Source organism: Amborella trichopoda, chromosome 7, assembly GCF_054954075.1.
Source record: "Amborella trichopoda isolate Santa Cruz 75 chromosome 7, AtrichopodaSantaCruz75HAP2 v2.0, whole genome shotgun sequence".
Lineage (NCBI taxonomy): Eukaryota > Viridiplantae > Streptophyta > Magnoliopsida > Amborellales > Amborellaceae > Amborella > Amborella trichopoda.
Genome location: NC_142342.1, coordinates 11538181 through 11562814, shown reverse-complemented (window position 1 = coordinate 11562814; position 24634 = coordinate 11538181). Strand labels below are relative to the sequence as shown.

The 24634-nt window shown below is 36.0% G+C and overlaps 1 protein-coding gene across 6 annotated transcripts in view; it reads left to right on the top strand.

Moving 5' to 3' along the window:
* Positions 1–524: 524 nt before the first annotated feature.
* Positions 525–24634, top strand: part of PIR121 (transcription activator) — a 106278-nt gene continuing 82168 nt past the window's right edge. For 4 of the 6 annotated variants that reach the window (XR_016058945.1, XM_088871275.1, XM_020673576.2 and 1 more), the window contains exons 1-12: positions 525–659; positions 851–968; positions 3282–3354; positions 4036–4100; positions 5291–5368; positions 7665–7784; positions 11512–11582; positions 15374–15466; positions 20667–20736; positions 20995–21059; positions 21389–21584; positions 21744–21895. Coding sequence is in view for 5 of the 6 variants with exons in the window: in XM_088871275.1 (XP_088727401.1) it covers positions 915–968; positions 3282–3354; positions 4036–4100; positions 5291–5368; positions 7665–7784; positions 11512–11582; positions 15374–15466; positions 20667–20736; positions 20995–21059; positions 21389–21584; positions 21744–21895 (1037 nt within the window). In the remaining variant the exon portion in view is untranslated. The remainder of the gene's footprint in view (positions 660–850; positions 969–3281; positions 3355–4035; positions 4101–5290; positions 5369–7664; positions 7785–11511; positions 11583–15373; positions 15467–20666; positions 20737–20994; positions 21060–21388; positions 21585–21743; positions 21896–24634) is intronic. The other 2 variants (XM_088871276.1, XM_006854187.4) reach the window with 1 other exon arrangement.

Genomic DNA, 24634 nt, shown 5'->3' with positions numbered 1-24634 from the left:
AAGTATTTTTTTAGCCCAATTAATATAAGCTGTTCATTTTGGTGATGTGTTTAGATCTAGGCCTTAGAAGGATCTTTTGCATTTCTAATTTTTTTGGATGGCTTTATTATCATTAGATGAACAATGTTAAAAAATAAAAAAATAATTTGAGTTTATAAAGACTGAGATCTTGAAGTTTACAAAATAAATGATTTAGATTCGTTTATAAAGATTACTCATTTTGACCATAGAGTTGAAGTTGAACCTTTTTTTTTTTAATTTTTTTTTTTTTTTTGAGACTGATCATTGAAATAAAAAGATCGGCCTAAACTTTGAACTCATACAAATACTACAAAACTGATTTTCTAAAAGCAATCGTTACGATGTAACGATGATACTACCTCTTTACATTATACTATGACACAACCGTTAGCATAGGATCATTGCCCCCTACAAATATCAAAATTGTATACCTACAACCAGTACGGCCACGTATCCCTCGCTAGTTTTACTTATGTGCCAGGATGTTGTCGGTTCCCTCTCGCATTACTTCAGCTATTTGTTTCTCCCCAAAGTGTCCTGGATCACTTGCGTATCTCTCTCTCTCTCTCCTGCTATCTGAGAAATCATGGTCCTCTCTCTAATTCCTGTGATCTGAGAAATCATGGGCATGATTTGAGGTACATTTGTCATTTATGACGTTTGCCCATTAAATTCTATTTTGCTTTGCTCTTACTTGCAATTTTTATACAAACTTCATTGCTGCTTCATTTTCCCGTGATTTCACTTTATTCTTTACAATGTGTCTGGTTTTCACTCTCTCTCTTGTTTCCATGGCTTCTCATGATCACACGTATTCGACTTTCAAAAGTGCCTTTTCCGTGGCAGCGTCTATGTTGTTTCTGTAAGTTCGATAGTTTCACTTCTCAGAAGTAATGGCTGTTCCAGTTGAGGAGGCCATTTCAGCTCTTTCTACCTTTTCTTTAGAGGTATGCGACAATATTATTTTAGCACAAATGTGCTTGAACAATTGGTTGCTCTTGAGCTCCTTTTCCTCTTGATACATTCTGTTTCTCTTTCTAATTAACTAGTCATCAAATTTTCTCTCAGTTTTAATAAATTTGGTTGAAATTTTGTCACATTGCTTGTTCTATCATGTTTTAGTAATTCATCGAGAAATTGATTTAGTGATGAAATAGAGAAATTGATGTTCCACGTTGATGAATTTTTGCTACATTGGTGTCACTATGTTCTGCTATTCATCGAAAAGTTTGTTTTTTTAGAGTTTTGTTCGTTGCTCTAGTCTAGCAAGCTGTATTTCAGGGACCTATGGTTCTAAGTTCATTCCCTCCTTGTTCTTTATTTTCAATAAATAACCGTATGTTGTAAATACGTGCTGCTCCTTCCATGCCTGTGATGTTCTTTCTGAATCACTCTTGCTCCTTCAAACCCATTTGAAATGTACTTCCTCCTACTATCTGTTGTTTTTGCTCGTAAGCATCTCATATCCTTTGAATCCCCAAACTTGAGCAACACTTAACCCAATTAACAGTTAAACCTCTTATATATAGTGAAACTGGTTGATAAAGAACCAATGAGCCGATGACCAATTGGTCACCATTCCTTTCTTATTCTACTTAGTCTCCAGGCCCACTCATTGTCTATCTCCCTCTGCCTCTTGATGTATATTTCTTCCTCTAAAGTTCAATGCTTAACTGTAAAACAAGTAACTGTGGCAATGTTCTTGTCCCATCTACAATTCTGTTTCCAAAGAGAATCTGCTCTGTACTGATAATAATTCCAGTCCTCACTAAGGTGTCTAAGAACTTCACCCCCTAATCTTTCTCTTCAAGTAGTAGATGCCCGATGATCCCTTCTATCACGGCATCTATGATTTGGGAAGCTAAAGTTCCCTTTTCGGCTATTCCTTCTCTATCCACTTAAAATCAGTTTCTTACCATTTGTGTTCTTTGTTTAGACATTTGTGTTTTTGTCGGAAACTTCCACACTATGTTGCTTTTTGCACACGTTGTCTTTTATGCCCTCAATCATATCCTTTCAAGACCAATACTATTTCTTGCCATCATAGGACTTCCATTGGTTATAGGCTTGTAAATGTGTTTGGTCAGGTCAGGGTGAGACCTGGTAGCCACTGGGGTCTCGTTCAATTGGACCCAGATTCGATCCAACATCGAGTCAGGTTGGGTCATGAAAAAATAGAAATATTGTAATGATCATACTAGGTAAACCCATTGGGTTCAGAATCTGGGTTTGGAGCCAGATCTAGGTTGGGTCGACTTGTTGGTTCCGCAGGTAGACCCAATCCATTTGCCAATTCTTTGAGATCTCATAGTTGCAAATAATATATTCCCTGCCTTAAAAGGAAAGCACATACTAGAAATTTAGAGACAGACTTCCAAAGGTTATTTACATGCCCTGAATTATTATTATTTTGAAAAGTGATATTGATTTGAATGAAGCATACATCAAAAAAAAAACAAAAGATGATCTCAAAATAATGAATACAAACAAATATCTATAGACTGGGATAAAGAAGGGAAAAAATAAATAGTAGGAAGTGTGAAAAAAGGGAGGATGAATAGACTATCCAGAAATTGATTATCGTCAACTTGATAGATCCAAAATTACAAGGATTCCCTCAACTCTCAATGTATAACAAGGATTGAGTCACCTTCAACAAGGCGAAAGCACTTTTATAATTTGAGAAGAGGCAGAATGGGACTGATTCTCATTAATGGATTCATTAAAAATTAAAATTACGACATTGATATATGTACGGAGTATCAGGGTCTGAATGGTGAAAATACCTCTGCACAAATACATGTGCACATACATCAACAGAGCGGAAAGCCGTGGATAATCTTAAACTAGCCAGCAGGGGAGTCACTTCTGCCATGTGGGGTTGCGTGTCCCAACAAGGCCTGGAATGCCATGAGAATTCTGTTGCTCTAGGCTTTTAGATACTTTTCAATAATGATGGTTGATATTAAAGTTTGATTTCAACTGCTGTAGTTTTAGATATTTTACCTATACTAGAAGTGAAAGAAAAGCTTAATGCACTCCCTTGCTTTTGTGATTGTTGCTCTAGGCTTTTAGATACTTTTCAATAATGATAGTTGATATTGAATTTTGATTTCAACTGCTGTAGTTTTGGATATTTTACCTATACTAGAAGTGAAAGAAAAGCTTAATGCACTCCCTTGCTTTTGTGATTGTTTCCTATTCTTTCATTGCATTATTCTCTATTTAAGATGAAATTCTTTCAAATAATTGTACTTCAGGATGATCAACCAGATGTACAAGGGTTGGCTGTTCAACTGTCTGCTGAAAGATATGCTACAAGTAGTCCAATTGGTATGCGATATCCTTGTCTTTTCCATTTTGATTGAACACTTTCAAGTGTCTAAGCTTTAATTTGGCAATTTCATTTTTGGAAGTTTGAAGAAAATAATTACATGTATTATTTGTGTTGGTGGTTTATGCATAGATTGATTGTTGTAGTTGCTAGTTGCTAGAATACTTAATTACTGACCCCAAATACCCCAATTGTCTTGGAGTCTGACTCTAAATCACTTTTTTCTTTTGGGTAGATCAGTGGGGATTTTAGGCCCCTACCTGTTTTGGAAAGAGTCAATTTTTTGAAAGTGTTGGTGAGAATGGTGGCCATGACCTTTAACTGGGGCTCAGGTGGTACTACCACCACGACCTCAGTCCCATTCTCAACTCTAAATCATTTCTTATGGCAAGAACAAGTGAGCCAGTTCCTGCGGGATCCCCATGGCATAAGCATGCTTGTGCAAGAGAATCCCAAAGCAAATAATCTATTCAGGTGGCTCTGCATTCTGTCGCACCTAAGCATATAATATACAACATATTTAGCTTTTCATCTTCCTAAGTAGGTTAGTAGACACCATTTTGTTGCTTAGTTCATGGTTACGTTGCATACCTTAAATTAACAAATATGAACTCAGCTTCAGATTCACTGTAAAGGACACATCTTGACTATTTACATCACAATCAATTTTCTTCTTGCAGAGTATGCTGATGTAGCTGCATATCGTTTGTCATTAGTGGAAGACACAAAAGCCATTAATCAACTGGTATGTTCGTTTATGCCTCTTTTGTTTTGACTTACTGAGTTTCATTTCCACTAGATCTTAAAAAACATTATGTTGTTAAGGAAAATATGATGGGTTCTTTATACATACCTGATAAGAACTAAGAAGGCGGAGAGCAAAGTTTCCCCCACGAAAGACTCTTTTGCAATCCTTTTCTTCGAAATTATGCTATTCAGAGCTTATAGGTGTAGTTTTGGTCTTCATAGTCTTAATCCACTATTTTCCTTGAGGAATAGAAGTATAAAAAAGCTTTAGGCCTCTCTCTTTCTCTCTCTCTCTCTCTCTCTCTCTCTCTCTCTCTCTCTCACCCCTTCCTCTTTTTCTTCTGGATATCTGTTCATTTTTCCTTCCTTTTCTTTCTACATAAAGGTTTTATAGAGAAACCCAATTTATTAAAATTTCTTCAACACCCCTTTATAATAATAATTTCACATCGCTGGCCTTCAAAAGAATGATAAAAAAAGAGGCCTTCAAAAGAATGATAAAAAAAGAGGCTTTAGGGGATTTTTATTTATACTTTATAGAATATTGCTTAGTTCCCTTTGCAAGTATATTAACAAAACAAAATATTGCGTTTTTGGACACCATCTGGGGTAGTTGAAAGTTCCTTTTCCAATCTCTTAGACTCCTATGGACGTACTTGAGATAATCAAAATTTCTGAATTACACATTTGATATTCTCTTCACACTCCTTTGACCTCTACACTTTCTTCTGATGCTGCAAATCTTCCATGCTCATTCGTATGCATTTTGACTTAGTTACAGAGATAAATAATTACATTGCATTTTCTCTATGATCTCTAACTCTAATAATGCTTCCACAACCACCAATTTCATAAAACTATGGTGGTGGCATTCATTTGCCTTTTAATGCAGTCCAATGATGTTAATAAGAGGCAGTCTTTCTGATAATTGAAAGTGAACACCACCAAATTGAATATCATCAAATGTTGTTTTTGAAGAGATATACCAAATGCTAAATGGCACTCTCTTTATTCATATCTTGCACGATACATTTATTTCTTTTTTCTTTTGATTCTGTGGGTATGTTCAGAGTGGGATGTGAACTTTAATCCTGGTGGTTGGCATGAATAGCTTCATGCCCACTGGGCTTGGACTGTTGTAAATGGATCTTGGTTAATGGTTATTGACTTCTAATGAAACATTTGCAGAACTCCCTGATTCAAGAGGGAAAGGAAATGTCATCTGTGCTTTATACATACCGAAGTTGCGTCAAAGCTTTACCTCAGGTAAAATTTGTCTTGTCTGGTTTAATGATGGTCAAGGGATACTTATCAGAAGGGAAATGAAACTGTAGCATTAGCTTATGTCTAATCTTTCTATTGAATGGATCACTTTGTCTTCATCGTAAGGTTGCTAGCTTTTGAAATTGTAGTCCAATTTGATTTTTTTTCTTCGTGTCACATATGATCCCATTTGTTTGGTGGTGCACTTATGATGTCTTTGATCAGATTTTCATTCTGTTTTAAGAGCCCGTATGTAGTAATGTGTTTGTAATTGTTTTTTTCATGCCGCCCAGAGAGCTTTAGGAATCAAGATCTGTTCCATCGCTCCATTGGATGTCTGGTGATAACATTGTTTAATGGAAAATTTGTGTCTGTATTGTGAATTCAATAATGCAACAGCTTTCCTTATTACAGTCATATTTTGTCATGGATTTTTTTAAGATGGATCTGAAATCTGTTTTGCCAATGTGAGTAAATGATCATTTGACTATATGCTCCTTATTTCATTCTCTTCATTCAAAGAGGAATCGTGATGTTGTGGTTTTACATGGCTAATCTTATCTAGTGACTTGTTTGGTTTATATAATATTTTTGGTTTCTAGAGGATTTTTTTTCTTCTTGGCTTTCTTGTCAAAGCTGGCCTTTGGATTTTATGCCTCCCAGTACTTCCCTGAGTTTTGTCTTTTAGGAAAAGACAGAAAAAAAGTAAAATTGAAATACTTGTATGTCTTGGGATGTTTTGGTTGTGGTTTCTGTGATGTATGATGTGTCATTTAAGATGGGAAGAGGGTTCAAATCTCGGACAAAAGTTGGTTTGTTTAATCCTTCTAAGAAGCAGCTTTTTTTGTCTCCCTGCTGGAGCAGTTCCATTATATGTGCACAGTGATTCACTCTGGGATTTGGGTAGTATTGTTTGCGTGTGTTGCATTGATAGCCAGATTTTAGTTAGTTGATTGAAGACTGTTAATTGGCGTTGGTTTCTTTTGCATTGGATTCCAGCTTCATAAATGTGATGCTTAAAAATACAGTGAAAATCACACTGATCTAGGTATATTTGTTTCAGCCTACATGGACTCTGCAATCCTAGGCATCTTGAATGGTGCTTTTAAGGTCACTCTGTTGTTACTTGTAACACACTCCAGTGCTTGGGTTCCCTTTGCTCACTTCATTGAAGTTTTAGCTTACCGCTTCGCTTTATCTGAGCTTCTCTAATGATGTATCGAGTCAGCGGACCTTAATGATCTGCTATATAATTTCCGTTTTACACCCAATTGGTCTTTATTTTCCTCGCGTGATAAAATCATCTCTGATATCATTTACCAATGTTCCTATGGTCCTTGATCTACCCGAGAACTTTCAAACATTTCTTTTCTTCCATATATGCTAGGTCATAGTCCATTGTAGTTTATCATCCTCTGGCTAGCCATATTTGTGATCTGCAATGGTTGAACAGTTGAGCTACCATCTCCTCTTCTTCCCCCACTAAAAAGAAAACCATATTCCCATGCCAATATTGGAAGGACTAGATAGGAGTGGTTGGTTCAACCAGTGATTGGAACCAAAATCATTCCTGTCGTCCCTTAAACCTGGAATTCCGAAAAATATTGATTAAAATGGTGGTTAATTGTTTGGATTGATCTGATTTGTTTTTTGGGAATTGGCTGTTCTGGCATAGTTTTGTGATCGCTTCTACCTGTCAAATATCCATTTTTTAATTTCTCTGTGACTTTGGCAATTTTTGTTTTTGGTTATTTTTTGGTAAGTAACTCAAGTAACTTCATTTTGCTTTTTGTTGGATTTTTGGTGAAGGAAGTGGGTGAGTTGAAGACTTAAAGTCCCAAAACCTCTTTCAACTTGTGGGTGTTTCTTCTATCCTCTCGACATACTTAAAAGTTCATGTCCATTTTTGTGCGCAACAGATACTGAAAAATATTATGTGCTGTGCACAATAGATTTTGAAAAGTTTCATGTTGAGTATCTGCTGATGGAAGTCCTGAATAAGTGTTCGTTAAAGGGGAAAATAGAACATCAAGATTCCATTTACATTCTTGGTAAAATACAACCCACAAAAGAAGTCCATTTACCTTGAAAATAGTATTGGACTTTTGAAATATATTTCTTGTGAAAATGAGATTTTTGTTTGCTTAATATCATGCAACTGCTCTTTGATAAACTACAAGAATATGCAACCTATACAATAGTTGGTTATTTAATTCTGTTTTTTACTATATTTTCTGCCAAATAGTAATACATGCACACTAAGTTTTGATGGCCATATGAAATTGAAATGGTGTTGCAGTTGCCAGATTCTATGAAACAAAGCCAAGCAGAATTGTACTCGGAGACTTATCAGGTCCTGGACTTGGAGATGAGTCGTTTGCGAGAAATTCAGCGTTGGCAGGCTTTGGCAGCATCTAAAGTACCATTCTGGTTACTATTTCTTATGAACTTATTCTGCTTATGACCATTTCTTTTTCATTCTTCCATGTAACATTTAAAGCTTGTATCCCATTATCATATTATACCAGCAAACATTGTTTCACCTTCTAGTTGCAGTAAGTGGTTGTATGTCCAAGGAAGTTGATTGTACTTTACATGAAAAAATTAAAAGATGTAGTTTCTGTTGCATTGAGATGCTAAACAAATGCTTGTAAGCCTTTTATCAGTATTGAAGCATCAAGAGATGTTTCGTGGAGTTTCTGTTGCAGAATTTAAGGATCTTGCCTTCTATATCTCATATCACTGACTGTTCCTGTTATTAATATATCCATGCTACAACCTTATCATGTATTACTGGCAGTTTTTCCTTTTGCTTTACCTTTTAAATGACTCTGGTGTGTGATCAAAGTTATTATGATTGCTTGTAATACCCAAGATTTTAGTTTCTCAGTCGCTTTTTGTTGGGAAAAAGGTTTCATTTAACAGTTGTCTTTTTTCTTTGAAAAGCAGAAGAGAAAATGGACTGCAAATTCTTGAGGAATCATTTGTCCAGGGAGATCACGTTATTAAACTGGAATTATTGAGGATGTTGAGAGAGAGTTCTTAATAGAAAATTGGCTTCAGAATCTCGCTTAAAGAGTTTGGGAGAAATAGGATAGGGAAGTTGTTGTAAAGGCTTAGGGTAATCTACCTCCAAAAACATAAAACCAAGTGTTTGTCTGTGCAACGAATGAGGAGGATTTGTGTCCCACAACATCAGCCTGAAATCGACTCTGTTTTATAAGTTAATGGGAATATGTCATAGTGATGGATGAGGACTTTATGGCCCTGAAGAACATCATTATCAAGGATAAAACCCCTGTACCAGCCATTATTGAGTATCCTGGAGAACTTTGTAACAGGGATAGATAGTTCTCCAAACTTGAACTTAGATAAGGATATTATCTACAAAGGATGATAAATAGAAGACATTCCGTAAGACAAATTTCTATACCCATTAGTAGCCATCTTAAAATCGTTTTGATGCCATTCTGCGTGCAAATGGGCAATAACAGATCAAAGTACTCTATCCTCAATTGAGTAAGTGAATAACTATACGTAGTTAAATTCCATTGGAATTCACTGTAACCTTTTCTTTTTTATCAAACTCCGAGAAAAGGAATTTTACATTATACTAAGGGAAACCATTAAACTCAATTATCCATAACCTAGGAGAAAATTATCCAGGGAGTAGCTATATATCATAAAGTTATTGTCTTTAGTTGGATCGAGAGTTGAAGCATTTAGTTACTCTCTATTTTGTAAGAGTGCATAACAAATCTCAAATTAGATCAAAAGCATCAACTAAAGAAGTCTTAAGGTCCCTTCGAAGATTCTCAAGATCTTTGAGTTCAACAGGTTATTTTCACAAGTTCATGTATAAGATGCCATGGTAAGATAAGCTCCCTGCTAGCTACTCAATAAGAACTCAATTGGGCGTCTACTAGAGGCAGAACTGGCTTTCAAGAACTTAGAGAAATCTGTGAGTACCATCTCATATTAAGAATACTATTCAAGAAGTATCACCAGAATGGGGAATGTTCTTGAATCAGAACTGGCTTACTCGTGCAAGTTGGTGGTCCATTGGCTTTCATAATAAAAAGTTTATCAAGTTGAACTTGGCTTTATCCAATTACAAGATTGGAAATGTTGACAATCATTCACCTGACTTCTATATGGAAATACTCACTCATCATCTGGTGCTTCATCATTCACATTACTTCTCATGGTACCCTGGTCCTTTAACAACCAGAGGAGTCCTCAACCAAACAACAAATCGAGCCATCAAACTCCAAGGATATAGTTACAAAGTTATGCAGTGGAAGTTGCTCACTACAGTCGATGCACTTAGAACACAATCTGGGGAAGACCAAACGCCAATTCAATTTTGGCACCACTTATCAAGTGGATGAAATCATTCGAACAAGAAAACGCTTAAAAATCTAATCAATCCCTAATTCAACAGTCATAATAAGATCTGAATGTAGAACCATATACTTGTGAAAGATGTAAGCAAACGCTTACCAACAAGTCCCTGTTGACAACAATGGAACGATTACAGCTGTTGCACTTTAATGCATTAAAAAGGGGAAAATTTACCAAATCACACCGAAAGTATCAGCTATTTACGATTTCACATGTTTATCAAAATGCACTTAAAATATAAACTAGTCTAACACATTACACATAATTATGATTATTGATGGAGTTTTTGAAAACAAATAAAAAAAATGAATGAGATGTTAAAAAGTTCATATCCTGGGTGCTTTTGATAAAATTTCCCAGGCCTTTCCATCTCAGCCTTAATCTCTTGGACTTGAATGAAAAGGTAAATCAACATTTCTTTCGTTTACTGTGATATATCTCCAAGATCCCAAGCCCTTTTCAACTTTCTGCAATCCAACAAAACTTTGAGCTGACTTTATACAATTTATAGAAGACCTCTGTAGCCCCCTTGGAAAGGCAATCATTGAATTTTAGATCATTTAAGTACACAGGCTTCCCTCTACCTATTATTACTGCCGTACACTACCAAGATGGTGCATCGGTATTCAAACTTCATTGCCAACCTCGCTGGTTATACCTCATACTTTGAGCTGTTATAGTTGAGCTCAGCCACCCACCCAGAAATTTGTGTAGGAACTTATGAACTTATGACTCTCACTATTACTATCCACAAATACCACCTCTAAATTCAGTCATTTTTACATTTATTTCAACTTTCAAGCATGCATATCCTTTTTCACATTATTTATAATATGATTTGTATGATACATATTTCAGGCATGAGTAACAAAGAAATCCACTTTCCTTACAATGTAATAATCAATAAAAAAGGGAATGTCAAATTCTCGATTCTGCTCATACTTTGTGAGCTCTTCAAACGCAATTTAACACTAAGTTTTTCTGTCGTTTTTTGTTGGGAAAGCTTGGTTTAGTGGCACAATATATTCATAGCATTCATGCATTCTCAGAATACTATAACTTTAGATGGATAATTTCAGTAGTAAAACAAATTTATAAGCAACCACAAATATAGTGCCATCGTGGATCAGTAACAAGCCGCACTCACCCCCTGCGGATGTTTCTCCTTGTTCACCCATTAAACATGGCTTTCATTTTCTGTTGACACTCTTCTTTTTTTTTGTGTCTTTGAATGTTGTCTTGCACATCAAACTTACAGTCTCTTTATGAAGGGCTTGACGTGTAACTTCATTCTTTGCCAAAGCGCTGTCCTTGATAAGCGTGTGAATCCTTCATTAGACATGCAATATATGGAAAAAGATCTTATCGTCATGTGAGAGAAAACTCCTTAATAAGAAAAACGAGTATTTTATCCTCAAAATCTGGAGTTTCTTATTAAATGATATGAATTGTTTTTTTGATTCACCTTAAGGCCAATTTCTTCCACCTTTGACAATCACATGATCAATTATTCTCCATGTGCTTTTTTACATGAAAACTTTACCGCATGTTGCTTTAGTTAAACTTCTTGACTGGCATTCTAGGATATAAATTTGTTGCTTGTATCTATATTAAAACACTCAGTACATAACCGTGGACTTTTTATTTTTGTTTGAATTCCCTTTTTCAAACTTGCTATTGGCTATGGTATTCTTTTTGATTCAGGACCTATGAGGAGTTTCTTACTCATTCATTTACTACAGTTAGCAGTGGACATGCAGCGATTTTCGAGGCCAGAGAGGCGCATTAATGGTCCTACAATTACTCATCTCTGGTGTGTTCACTTGTGCTTATTCCCTTCTGATTTTCATTGACATGCCTGTTAGGTGTGCGAATAAGAGTCCAAGTCACTATGCTATGAACAGGATCCTGAGCTTCATAATGTGGTGTGGCTGTTGTTATGCCCATTATAATAGTGAACTACTAAAAATGGATGAACTGGTGCATGGATTGCTGCTTCGTCCATCTCTTGCTGCCCATTCTCAGAGTGGAGGGCAAGATATGCAAGGCATCATGGCGCATGCCATCTTTACTAGTTTCAATATCACAATGTTATTCTCAAATTATTTCTCTAAAAAATTATCTTCTTTTATTAGAAAGATTTCATTAATCGGGAATGGGGCTGGGGTCGTGGTGGCAGTACCACATGAGCCTCAGCTAGCGGTCTAGGCCTCCATTCTCACTAAAACATTCGAAAATTGACTATTTCTAAAATGGGTAGGGGCTTGTTATCCCCATTGACTTACCCAAAAAGAAAAAAGTTAAAAAAAATGAAGATTTCATTAATGTTCTTTTTGTTAAGAGGGTAAATAAGCACTCTCAATGTTAGGTTTACGTGCTTGCTTTTTTGTATTTTACGGAGTAAGGCGTGGATAAACTTTGGTTCCTTGTGCCCTATACAGAAGGCAATTCAGAGCCAATGGTTAGAAGTCACAAGACATAAATGACGAGCTGCTAGGAACTACATATTCCCCCTACCACCCTCAACAATGAATTGATTTGCTCTATTTTTTTAATATAAAGAAATTTGGAAGCCTTGATCTCTTGCAGAATGTTTGGAGATTTCTTCAGATGAAAAATGACCAACAAACTATTTTACATGGATAATTTTGTTTGGGTCATGTGCTTTTGTCGTTGTAGTGCTGGGGTCGTGGTGATAGCACCCCACACCTTAGTCACCATGTTGTGGTTTCTATTCCCACCACTAACACCACCCCACTAATATCTTCAAAAAGTTTACTCCTAATCTACTTGATAAAACGGGTAGGGGTCTATCTTCCCCACTGAGTTACCAAAAAAAAGTATACTTGTTGACACACACATTGGAAGATATTGTTCCAAATTCTTCTTCTCATTCATTGACAATTGACTGAATGATCGATATAGACTTTGATATTTTTTCTTAATTGGGTGGAACTTGAACTTTGAAGATCTATAGGAAGTCAGCCAACTAAGGCATGATTGATTTGTTTGGCTACTTTTAATGGAATGAAGTATTGGTAAACAATGTTAGACTTTGTTCTCTTTAACATATACCCTTGTCGCCGAATATTGTTCTTCATGGCATGAGGAATCTGACACTTCATGCCTATGTCTAACGCACAAGTACCCATGTCTATGCAACAAGTCTGTCCAATATCCATCACTTTTTTTGTGTATTTATAGTTTTCAGCTGTGCTCCACTGGGTGTGGATGCGTCTTGAAAGATATCTTTTACAACTTGTAACCCCTCTATCTATCAATTAATTTATGTATCTATCTATCTATATATATATATATATATATATATATATATATGTGGAAGATACCACTGTTAGCCCAAGGGCTAACAAGAAGATATGAGCCCAACGGCCCAGATTGAGTCTAGGCCGATCTGACAGTCACGACCTCATTTCGTGTTTAAATTTTAATTTTTTTTTCTACAAAGCCAAATCACTTGAAATTTTAAGCATATGTTATTCTCAACAATCCGCACCTAATAAAAATATAAAAAAATAATCCGCAAAAAACAAATTGATAAAAATACCCCTAAAACTTTACGGGGGTATTTTGGTCATTTTATTTCATATAAAATATTTTTTTGATATTTTTCGAAGATTCACCTATTTTTTATGAACACACACCTAAAATTTCAAGTGATTTGGATTTGTAGGAAAAAAATTAAAATTCAAACACTACTGGGCATCTGTGATCGTCAGTTCGGCCCAAATTCAATTTGGGCCGTTGGGCTCATATCTTTCCTGTTAGCCCTTGGGCTAACAGGAAGATTATATATATATATAAGGGCTAACAGGAAGATTATATATATATAATCGGAAGCTTGGTCCAAAATTCCCGATAAACGAGCATTTTATTATTACATGAGTAATAATCCAGCAAAAGGAGGATCATTCAGAGTAGGCTCTATGGACAACGGAGATGGGATAGCTGTTGGGTGGTTAGGACACCCAATCTTTAGAGATAAGGAAGGGCATGAACTCTTTATAAGTCGTGTACATTATCTATATATATATATATATATATGTGGGTTATGTTAGGGTGTTTACATAATAGAGCATTTTATAAATTTACTCAACAAATTTGGGATACTTATATATCCTTGTCTTGTACATGGAGCATTTTGTAATAAGCGTATTTTTGGTTATAAGGAGGGGTGTGACATCATCCACATGAGGTGTGACATCACCCACATGGAGTATTGAATGCCATTATTGTGCTCTATGTGGGTGATGTCACACCCCTTCTAAGGATAAAAAATACTCTTACTACAAAAATTTGTTGAGTACAATTATGAAATGCTCTGTAGTGTGAGCACTCTAACATGTAAAAAATTCATGAGCATGCTTCTGCAGTATTTCGCTTATGGCTCGTCACCATCCAAAGTCCATCAGATGGTCATCATTGTTTGATAATGTTTGAATTTTAATAATTTTTCTACAATTCAGATTTAACTTGAAATTTTGTGGCTTTGTGTGCCTTAGTCAGGTGCACCTAAATAAAATATAAAAAATAATTTAAATAAAAAAAAAGACCAAATTTCTTCTATGAATATTTCAGAGGTATTTTCGTCATTTTATTTTTTGAGAGTTATTTTTTTAATATTTTATTTTGGTGCGAGTTTGTTAGATGCACAGACTCCAAATTTCAGACGAATTGGATATATAGAAAAATTATTAAAATTTAAACACTATCATACAACTATAAATGTACAGACTTTGGATGGTGATGAGTCATAAGCAAAATAGTATAGCACCGGAACATAAGCATTATTATCATTTAATACATGTAGATTATCAGTAGCACTGAAGAGTAGGCTTTATTATCATTTAACTTCCGGCTTCACGTTATGAAACTTTTGTCCAATATTTTCTTTGAATAATTTCTCATTAAGTCAGCATCTCTATTGCCTTTGATTCTTTTATCAAACTAAATTTGATTCTTTTATCAAAATAAATTTTGGAGATCTGGTTGGGGAGGGGGCAGGGTTTTCTTTTCAGGAGTGAGGGGTTTAAATAGATAGCAGGCACTTAGGTTGTTGCTTCTAGCTGAAAGAAAGATTTTTTTCTTTTTTCTTTTGTTTTTTGAAGTAAAAGCTGAATGAAGAGCCTTTTGAATTTAAATCCTTTCTGTCTACCAAAATGCTCCATCCATCACTTCATACAATAAAACCCATGGAAGCTGTTTTCCTTTCCATGAACTTTAGAGTTTTCTCACAAATGACACTGATGATGTAAATATCCAAACTCATTGTATCGGATCATGGGTTCGTTATAGATAAACTGCATCACGTAAGAGAGGCTAAAAGTCAACTGGTGAAAATAACTCAATACTCATTTAATGAAAGGGCTTTGGAGGCTAAAACGTTAGCATAATTATGCTGTTTTACCTGTTTGTTTGCTAAATTCAGATGGAAATTGCTTGTGCTTTTGTTGAGGCTCTTGTAATCCTTTATAAACAACTCGGTGGAATGTATTCTTTTTATGAATATTACTGCTGCCTGTTGTACAATCCATTATATTTATGTGGAGGCTTGCCTTTGATAGTGGTTCTGATTTTTGCTTGCAGGTCCATGCTTAAGTTGCTAGATGTTTTACTAAACCTCGATCATCTCAAAAATGCCAAAGCAAGCATACCTAATGATTTTTCATGGTACAAGAGGTATGTTTGTCCTTTGCAACAATAAAGTTTATCTCCTCATCCCTGATGTTGCTGATTAGATTTATTTTTTATCACCTTATTAGGTTTCCGACTTAATGTGTATATCATTTGGTTTAAACTAGTAACTATAGGAAATCAGAATTATTTTTTGGTCTTTTGAGATGGATGCTTAATTAGTCTCTTTGGTTTTTTAAGCTGTATTGTATATGGAGTTAAATGCCTTTGTATTGGCCATTGAGTTGATTCTCCTCATTATTATTCATTTCTATTCTGCTGAAACTGAAACAATATTATTGCTGAATGATCTAGGTATGCATCCTATACAAAGAAAACAATTGTATGGGTACTGTATATTTTATATTTTATACTTAGGTTCCATTTTTTTATAATGAATATTGTATTTTAATTTTATAATTTTTTCTATATATCCAATTAAGCTTGAAATTTGGGCATCTATACTTCTTATCATAACGTATTTGTAAAAAACTATTAAAAATATAATTAACTCAAATACACATAAACAAAATACCCCTACAAATTTCAAATTTTAGAGGTATTTCTGTCATCTTATTTATTTTAAAATATTTATTTGGTATTGTTAAAACCCTTTGTTATCTAAGTTTTAGATCTAACTGTCCTAATTATGTGTGTATGGGCAGTTTTGTCTGTATCATATTTTTTTAATAAAATATATGGCTGGGAGGTGCGGGAAGTGACATTGAACCTCACATTTCTCTCTCCTTTTACATCTCTCTCTTCTTCTTCTTTAGCCTTTTGTCTTTATATTCTTTGACATGGTATTAGAGCTGGTTCTGAATTGATTCTTTTGTCTTCCCTTTTCTTTCTTGAATCCTTTATCTTTTCATGTTTCTCTTTCCTTTCATCTTCCCCCTTTCTTCCCCTTTCCTTTCATCTACTCTTTTTTTTTTTACCATTTCCTTAGAAAAAAAAAAGGAGACGGAGAGAAATCATGATCTTCCCCTTTCTTTCTTTTTTTGGTAATCATAAAACCCTATGATTGTTCGATGCTGCTGCTGTGTGTGATTTCTTTCCCGACATCAAGATCTACAGAGAGATCATGACCTAGTTTCAAGTTTTTCTTTAACCTTGTACTAGGCTTGTGTGAGTGATTGAAATTGGTCGATCGTGGTTGTCCTTATTCTCCCTCATCTTTTTATGCTCATAAATAAGGAAATTAAATTTTTAGTCATCCTGAAATTGTAGGGATACAAATCACCTTGGTAAAATTAAATGAGTCCAATTATGTTGTACTAGCGCAATTTGTCAAATTATCCGTTGGTGCAAGGGAAACCTAAAATATTTTTGACTAAGGACATGCATAGTAATTCTGATAGTAGATATGAAAAGTGGATGAGGGAGAATTACATAATCCTGATCATAATTACCCAGATCTCCTACTTTGGTAGGCAATCCCTTCTAGGATCTCGATTCTGTTGTTCACGGAACAGATCTATCAGGGATCTCAATTTTTAAATTTTGTAATCTCGAACCCCACTCATAGCGATCCCGATTCCTGCTGTTAGGGTCCTCGATCCCAACCTTAAAGACTAGACAACAACCAAACTGATGATTTTCATTATTTATGCCAACTAGCAACACAACCATTGCTTGCTTGCTATCAATAATAAGATTTCTACTTTAAAGAGTATACGTAATCCTAGATTATTACACACTTTAAGGTTGATAACAAGATCCCCAAAAAGTTGGGATCAAGATCCTAAAGGTGGAGATCAAAATCTCCAGAAGGTTGGAATCTCGATTCGGAACATTTGGGAATCTCGATCCCTAACATGTGCATTGTACGGGCGGCATTCCCAACGATAGGGATCTTCTAGCATTTCACGATCTCTTGCTCCCGATCCTGGTACCATTCCCGCGCTCGATCCCAACAACTATGATCATGACCTAGTTGTCGAGTAGTATGGGACCCTAAATTAGTGCCAATGTGATGTTTCTTGATACAACTAAGGAAATTTGAGGCATTTTAAAAGAAACATATTCATAAGATAAAATATCTCCGGGGTATATGAGCTGTTTGAGGAAAATTTTCAATTGCAATAGGGTAATAAGATTGTGAGTGAGTATTATAGTGGCATCTGGGGTAATATGGGTAGAGGTAAATCTATATCTTGTTATGTGGAGTTAAAGAATTGACATCATGAAGGAAGAGTTAATTCTATATGAGCTTATATCTAGGGATGTGGAATTAAAGAATAGGCAGCATGAAGCATTGAGGTTTACCAAATTCTTATCTGGCCTTATTCCTGAGTACCGTAGGCAGTGAACTCCCATCTCTCACGGATGTTTACTCGCGGATTCAACGGGTCAATATATCTGCTTCTTTCTCTCCATTTGATTCAAGTATTAGTGATGGATCAACATTGAATACATTTGTAGGGAGAGGTGATGGAAGCATAGCTCAGGGATTTGGTCATGACTCATGAAGACGCTGAGGTAGAGGTGATGTGGCACGGATCGAGGAACTCGCAAGTGTACGCATTGTGAGTGTACAAATTATGCGGTTGACAAGTGTTGAGACGAGATTGGTAAGCCTGTTTGGGCAGGTTTACCATTTGACAAGAAGTCTACCACAGGTTATTGTATATTTATTTGCGGAAACTTGGTAACATGGAGAAGTAAGAAACAAAATGTTGTGGCTAGATCTAGTGCAGAGGTTGAATATAGAGCGGAAACAAAATGTTGTGGCTAGATCTAGTGCAGAGGCTGAACTGCATAGTAAGATATGCGCACGATATGTGTCCAATATTATATGAACATACAAAGAACCTAACCACTATAACACATATTACTCTTCAGGCACAATTCATATTGATGAAATTCTTTGTTATTTTTTACCAGTTACAAACTATGCTGGCCACTAAATAGACTCTTTTCTGGCTGCACCTTTCATTTCCCCACTGGCATGAATAGATGCACAGCTGTCGGACTTCACTCCCACTCCTCCTAGGATAAAATTTCCAGTTAGCCTTCGCTCACCCACCTCAGATCGCATTCCTCTATCCACTACCCTAGTGCCCCCCATCTCCGTATCCCAATCCTGCTTTTCTTCACCCACAAACTCGAACCCATCTAACTCAACTCCACCAGTACTGCCCAATGCAGATCCCAGGCACCTTCTTCGCCTTTTTAGAGATCATCTACCCTCCTACTCACAAAAATTCTGACGCCCCAATTCTCTTCTCCGCACCCCCCTTTCCTAAATGCACTTGAACTAACTGATTAAACACTCTGGTCCCACTTCCTCCTAAAAGTTTCTCAGCCATCTCCAATTTCGACCTATCTTCCCTATCCCAGATAACAACCCACAAATAGTTGGAATGATGATGATGGGCTCCTCTACCCCTATTCATTCCTCCAATATCCAGTTCTTCTCCCTTCCTCCTCCAACTCCTCCTCTTAGTCCACACCCATCCCTCTTGCTACCCTTACCTCTAATCCCATCCTTGTGGCCCCAATCCATCCCACCTACCTAGCTTGTCCCACCCCAATCACCAACGGTCCTCATCACCTCGCAACCCATCCTTTACCTTCTTGACAACCCATCCCACCTCCCAACCCTCAGTGCAAATCCCCTAGCCTTTTCTTCTACTTAATCACTCTCCAGTAATCCCACTGCACCCCTCATGGACATCCATTTCAAACTCTTCATTATCGTCACCTGTTGACTTCGCAGATATCACTCAAGCCCTGCAGCAACAATCCATGAAGTTACCACTGCGCTACAAGGGATTGACAAAGAGCTCCACATTGAAGACATGCTGGACTGAATGGGTTTCTCTTATGATAGCCACGTACAGCGAAGCAGTGAATGCTCCTTCCCTTCCTTGTCAAGTTGAAGGGGGTGCAGGTGCGGTTTTGGAATCTCACTCACCTTCCCCCCTTCTTTGTTATCCCAGAAAATCGCCTTGAAGTCTCCTGCGCAATTGCATTCTTTATTGTTTTGAAGATTGGTATTTATTGTTGATTGTTGAACCACTTCTATGAATTGAAGGCATAATTGGATTGGTGAATTCACTATAATGTTTCCCCAGGCCTATAAATTGACCAAATAGACGATCTTGTAGGCCATTTTTACTGAATCTGGGTAACTAGGAAATATTAGAATAAAAGAACAAATAATGAAAACTAAGAAAAAGATAAGATATAGGATTGCTTACCAGAAAATTTCATTTTCTTGATACTTGTTTAAAATAGATTTTGACTCATATAAGTTCGTTGTCAGAGCTTTATGAGCTTCTGCATTTTTCTGAATCTGGGTAAGTAGGAAATATTAGAAAATAAGTAGAAAATATTAGAATAAAAGAACAAATAATGAAAACTAAGAAAAAGATATGATAAAAGATTGCTTACCAGAAAATTTCATTTTCTCGACACTTGTTTAAAATAGATTTTGACTGATAAGTTCGTTGTCAGAGCTTTATGAGCTTCTGCATTGGTCTGCATGGGAGATCAGCAAAGTAATGTCTTGGATGGAAACCCTATCTGCTCTCTGGAATGAAACCCACTTGGGCAAAAGGCGAGTACTTGTGGTATTTCACTGCTTTCCTCGAATTAAATAAGGGAGAGATTGATATACATAATTTACTTAGGGATGGGTATCTTGAGACCAGCTGGCCATGGATATGGAAGGAAGTAAAGAAAAGCAGTTCTTTTTCCCTGTTAATTAGGCAATGCAGTTGAAATATACTGCATCAAATCTCAATAGATTGATATTAATAAAAAACGTGCTTGTGATCCCCTTATGACTAAGGGTTTGAGATGTGATTGATTTATGGATTGTGGAGTATTCTGTAAAATTAGTTAACTTTGCTGATACAATCAGATTCTGACAGAATATTACTGGTGAATGGACATCCATTACCTGATTTGTTCAATTGGAGGAGCTGATTGCAAATAGTAGTTGAAGTTGGGTGGTGTATTATATCAGAGTATAAATATATTTACTTACAATAGTTTGATGTTCTAAAAGTGCCTTTTGCATGTGCTATCTTTTCTGTTTAGGAATATATATGTTATCAATTGTTAAAATTCTAGTGCACCAAATCTTATCATTTTATGGAGTATATTTAGTTATGTTGAAGACTATTTCATGTCTAGTAGGTTGAGTGGTTGTGCTTTGTAATAGTATTAACTTCTTTATCTCCCTTTATGCTTTTAGGACATTTACCCAAGTCAGTGTTCAGTGGCAGGATACTGATTCCATGAGAGAGGAGTTAGATGATTTGCAGGTTTGAGGAATTCCTTTATTTTAGTCTATCATGCTGTGGAATTTGTCTCTAACTATTTTCTCGTTGTTTGATTTCGCATATTGCGTACTTGGCAATTCTGTGATGTATCAAGAACTTTCACTGGGCTTAATTTGGCCACAGGCTTTTTTTGGCTACAATGTTCTTTTTGGGTTCTATTTATGTATAGGGAGCATATATTTCTAAGAGTTCTGGTTATGTAGTTCTTTTATTGTGCTATATTTAACTGGCTTTTGGCAGATATTTTTAAGCACGAGATGGGCCATACTACTAAACTTACATGTGGAGATGTTCCGCGTCAACAAGTATCCAATGCCTTGAATCCGTTTTTCTGTCTTTCTTGTGTAGGCTTCCATTCTGTTATTTGGAGAAATATTCCTTTTTGATTTCTGAGAAATATGTATACTAGTAGTATGGAGTTCTTTGTTTTTGGCTTTGGTTGTACAAATCCCATACATATAATTGAAATGCAAAACCAAAAAGTTGAGCCCCATAGTAACAAGTAATGCGGCTTCCATGTACTGGCCTGATTTCTAGTGGAATATTATAATTCTACGATGTCATTTTTGACGACCAAATTTCTATTTTGGCTGCTTACACTTTTTGAAATTTGAAGAACTTAACTCAGACACAGTGTGGAGGATATCCTTCAAGTTCTTATAGTTTACTGTGTAGAGTCTTTGGAATCCGATTTCGCACTTTTGTTTCCGGAGCATTACTGTCTTCTGCGAGTTTTACCTGTTCTTGTTGTTTTAGCATCATCGTCTGAAAAGGATGGGGATTCCTTATATAAGAGGGTTAAAATTAATCGCCTAATTAATATATTCAAGGTATGACACTGTTATCTGACTTTTCCTTTTTTCCCTGGACTGTAGAATTTCTGTATATACGTTTCCTCATAAATGCTTCTTTCCAAATTATATGCTTAATATGTTTTTGGTTTACAAACTGCAGTAGCATGGTTTAAAATTATGTTGATTGTTTTGCAGAACGACCCTGTTATCCCTGCATTTCCCGATCTTCACCTTTCTCCCGCTGCAATGTTAAAAGAGCTTTCTGGGTACTTCCAAAAATTTTCAAGCCAAAGTCGCCTTTTATCACTTCCTGCACCGCATGAGATTGGACCCCGAGAGACACAAGAATATCCTTTATCTGATACACTTGTAGCATTTTGGTTCCTCCAAGCCATTTTGGTTGGGATGCCTTCTCTGTGGTAGTGCTAGCTTTGCATTTTCAGAAATGAAGTTTTCCTCATTGGCTCTAATGTGTTGTCTAATAGTGGACTGAGAAGTTTGCGTGTTTCTTAAAATCCTTTCTGTAAATATGTTAACCAGTGGAATCTTGCATGGACTTTATATTGGCATATTTGGTATTCTATGAAAAACGTGAATACAATTAGAAATTTGAAGGCAACAGAATCCAGGTAAAACTTAAGGGATGGTGAGTGAGTGCTTACCATTTATGTGGTAAAATTGGCTCACATCTCTGGCAGCTATTGTATGTCTCTTTTTGTAGGTTCGAACATGGGTTCTTGTAGTCTTTTGTATTGGAAGAAACTGAGCGAATGTTGTCTGGGAAAAAGGAAGATCAGGGGGAAGAAATACCATGCACAATTCCACATTGCTGAAGTTCCCTCTTTGCCTTTATGTCCCTTTTGGGGGTGTTAATGTCAGTTGGGTTATGCAGTTTGAGGATCATCAAAGGGATTCCTTCCAGAATTTTGGCGAGCAAAGTGAGTTCCATGTACTGTGGGGGACACAGGTGTTTAGTATCAAATTTTAAGGTTGACGAAGCATTTAGAATGTTCGAGTTTATTAAGTAGTTTGGATGGACGGGCTTCTCAGTTTCTGGCAGGAGTGAGCTTTTGGAGAAAAATGCTAATGCATAAATTGCGAGGTGGAAAACTGATGCAGGAAAATAGAGAAAGGAGGCCAAAAAAGTTCAATAACCATCAAAATAAGCTAGATTTGAGTGGATCTGGCTTTCTTTGCACAAAAACGTGACCCTAAAACTTCTTGATAGGGCTTGCTGGCACCATTCACAATCTGTTTTTACTGTTTACGCCTCAAAAAATGGTAAAAACCCCAACACCCCAGGTCCTTTTATTACATTATGAAAAAAAAGGGCCAAAACTACTCCTACTTAAGTTAAAACATTATAAAAATATCCTGTAAGTCCCTTCGCTTAAAATAAAATGTAAAAGATCTCTAAATTGCCGCTAACTTTAATTGAAAAACTAGAAATAACTAGAAAATTGTAAAAACAACAATAAAAAATAAATTCCTTCAAAAAGTCAGTTTTCTCCTCTTGGATCTCCTTGCAATCTTGGGATGTTGATCATCATAAAGAGGTTCATCAAATGATGGAATGATTGAGTCAAGAGGGTCATGAAAACTTTATTGACTAGTCAAAGGACTGCCAGACGCATCAAAATAAGAGAAGCGTCAAATCACGCATAAGGAGCTTAGTGTTTTGACAGATGATTTCAAAGGAGTCATTATAGGGTGTCATTGTATAGAAGACTACATGCAGATTTTGGTGGGTGCTTGTGTGTTTTATTCTTTTGTATTTTTAGGTGACTATTGTTTTGTGTTGGTCACCCCTCCTCTAGGGTAGTGTCTGTTGAAAGAGAACAAGATCAAAAGGTTGTGGAACTTCTATGGTGGAAATAAGTTGTTTGCTCCCTTTGTAGTCAAATATTTGATGAAATGAAGAATTTAATGGCTGCTTGATTGTTCTTGGAGAGCTATATTTTTTGAACCATAATTGTTGAAGGCGGGGGTAGGTGTGAGAGTTGGAGTAGAAATGGGAGCATGGGATCTTTGCTTGCTAGGAGTTCCCTACCTTGGGAGTGCCCATACGATAAATATATTAAAATGTAGAACTATTTAAAAATAAAAGATTATTGATAATTTATCAAGAGAAATTTAGGCTCATACCCCCTAGATATCCGTTATTACCATTTTCCCTCCAACATTTTGTATGACATTCACCCGCTTTTTACCCTTTTTTGTTTTTCCTAGAATACCCCTACTTTGGACCTTGAAGGTTTAAAGTGATGACAACTTCAATTGAAGTCATGAAGAACTTTTTTACTCTGACTTGACTTTGGACCTTCAAGTTTCACAGTCAACTTCGGATCTTGACTTTGGACCTTGAAGATATAAAGTCAAGACTTGTAGACTTGACTACGGATCTTGAAGATCTGAAGTCATGAACTACGTTACTACTTCAGACCTTCAAGATCCGAAGTGGTAAATAAATTATTGACTTCAGATATTGAAGGGCTGAAGACTTTTAAATTGGTTTGGTTCTTTAAGATTTGAGATGATGTAATTCTCAACCACTTTGGACCTTCAAAGTCAAAGAAGGTCCAAAGTGGGGCCTTCTTAGGAAAAAATGAAAAAAGTGAGAAAAAGTGCGTATGAACCTAAAACACAAAAATTTGGTGGGGTTATCTGTTTGGGGGGGGAGGGGGGGGGGGGGGGGGGTGTGCATGTAAGTCTCATTTATAAACAAATTTTATATGTAAATTTAATGTATGAAACATATGTTTATTACACTAACAAATAAGTTTACTCATATAAAATTTGATAGCAATAACTCATGTTTATTTAATTGAGTCTTATCATATAAAGGTCATTCATAATAATATCATCATCATCATCATCCGAGGCTTATCCCAACTACTTGGGGTCCGCTACGTGGATCTTGTTTTGCCATTGTACTCTATCAAGGGCCATATCCTTCACGATAATATGCTAAAGATATTGATCTAACCTTGCATTTTGAATGATTATAAAGGATATTATTTTGATCGGTTGATATATGAGCACTGCCCTTTTCTTCATATACATACATTAAAAGGCACATTATATAT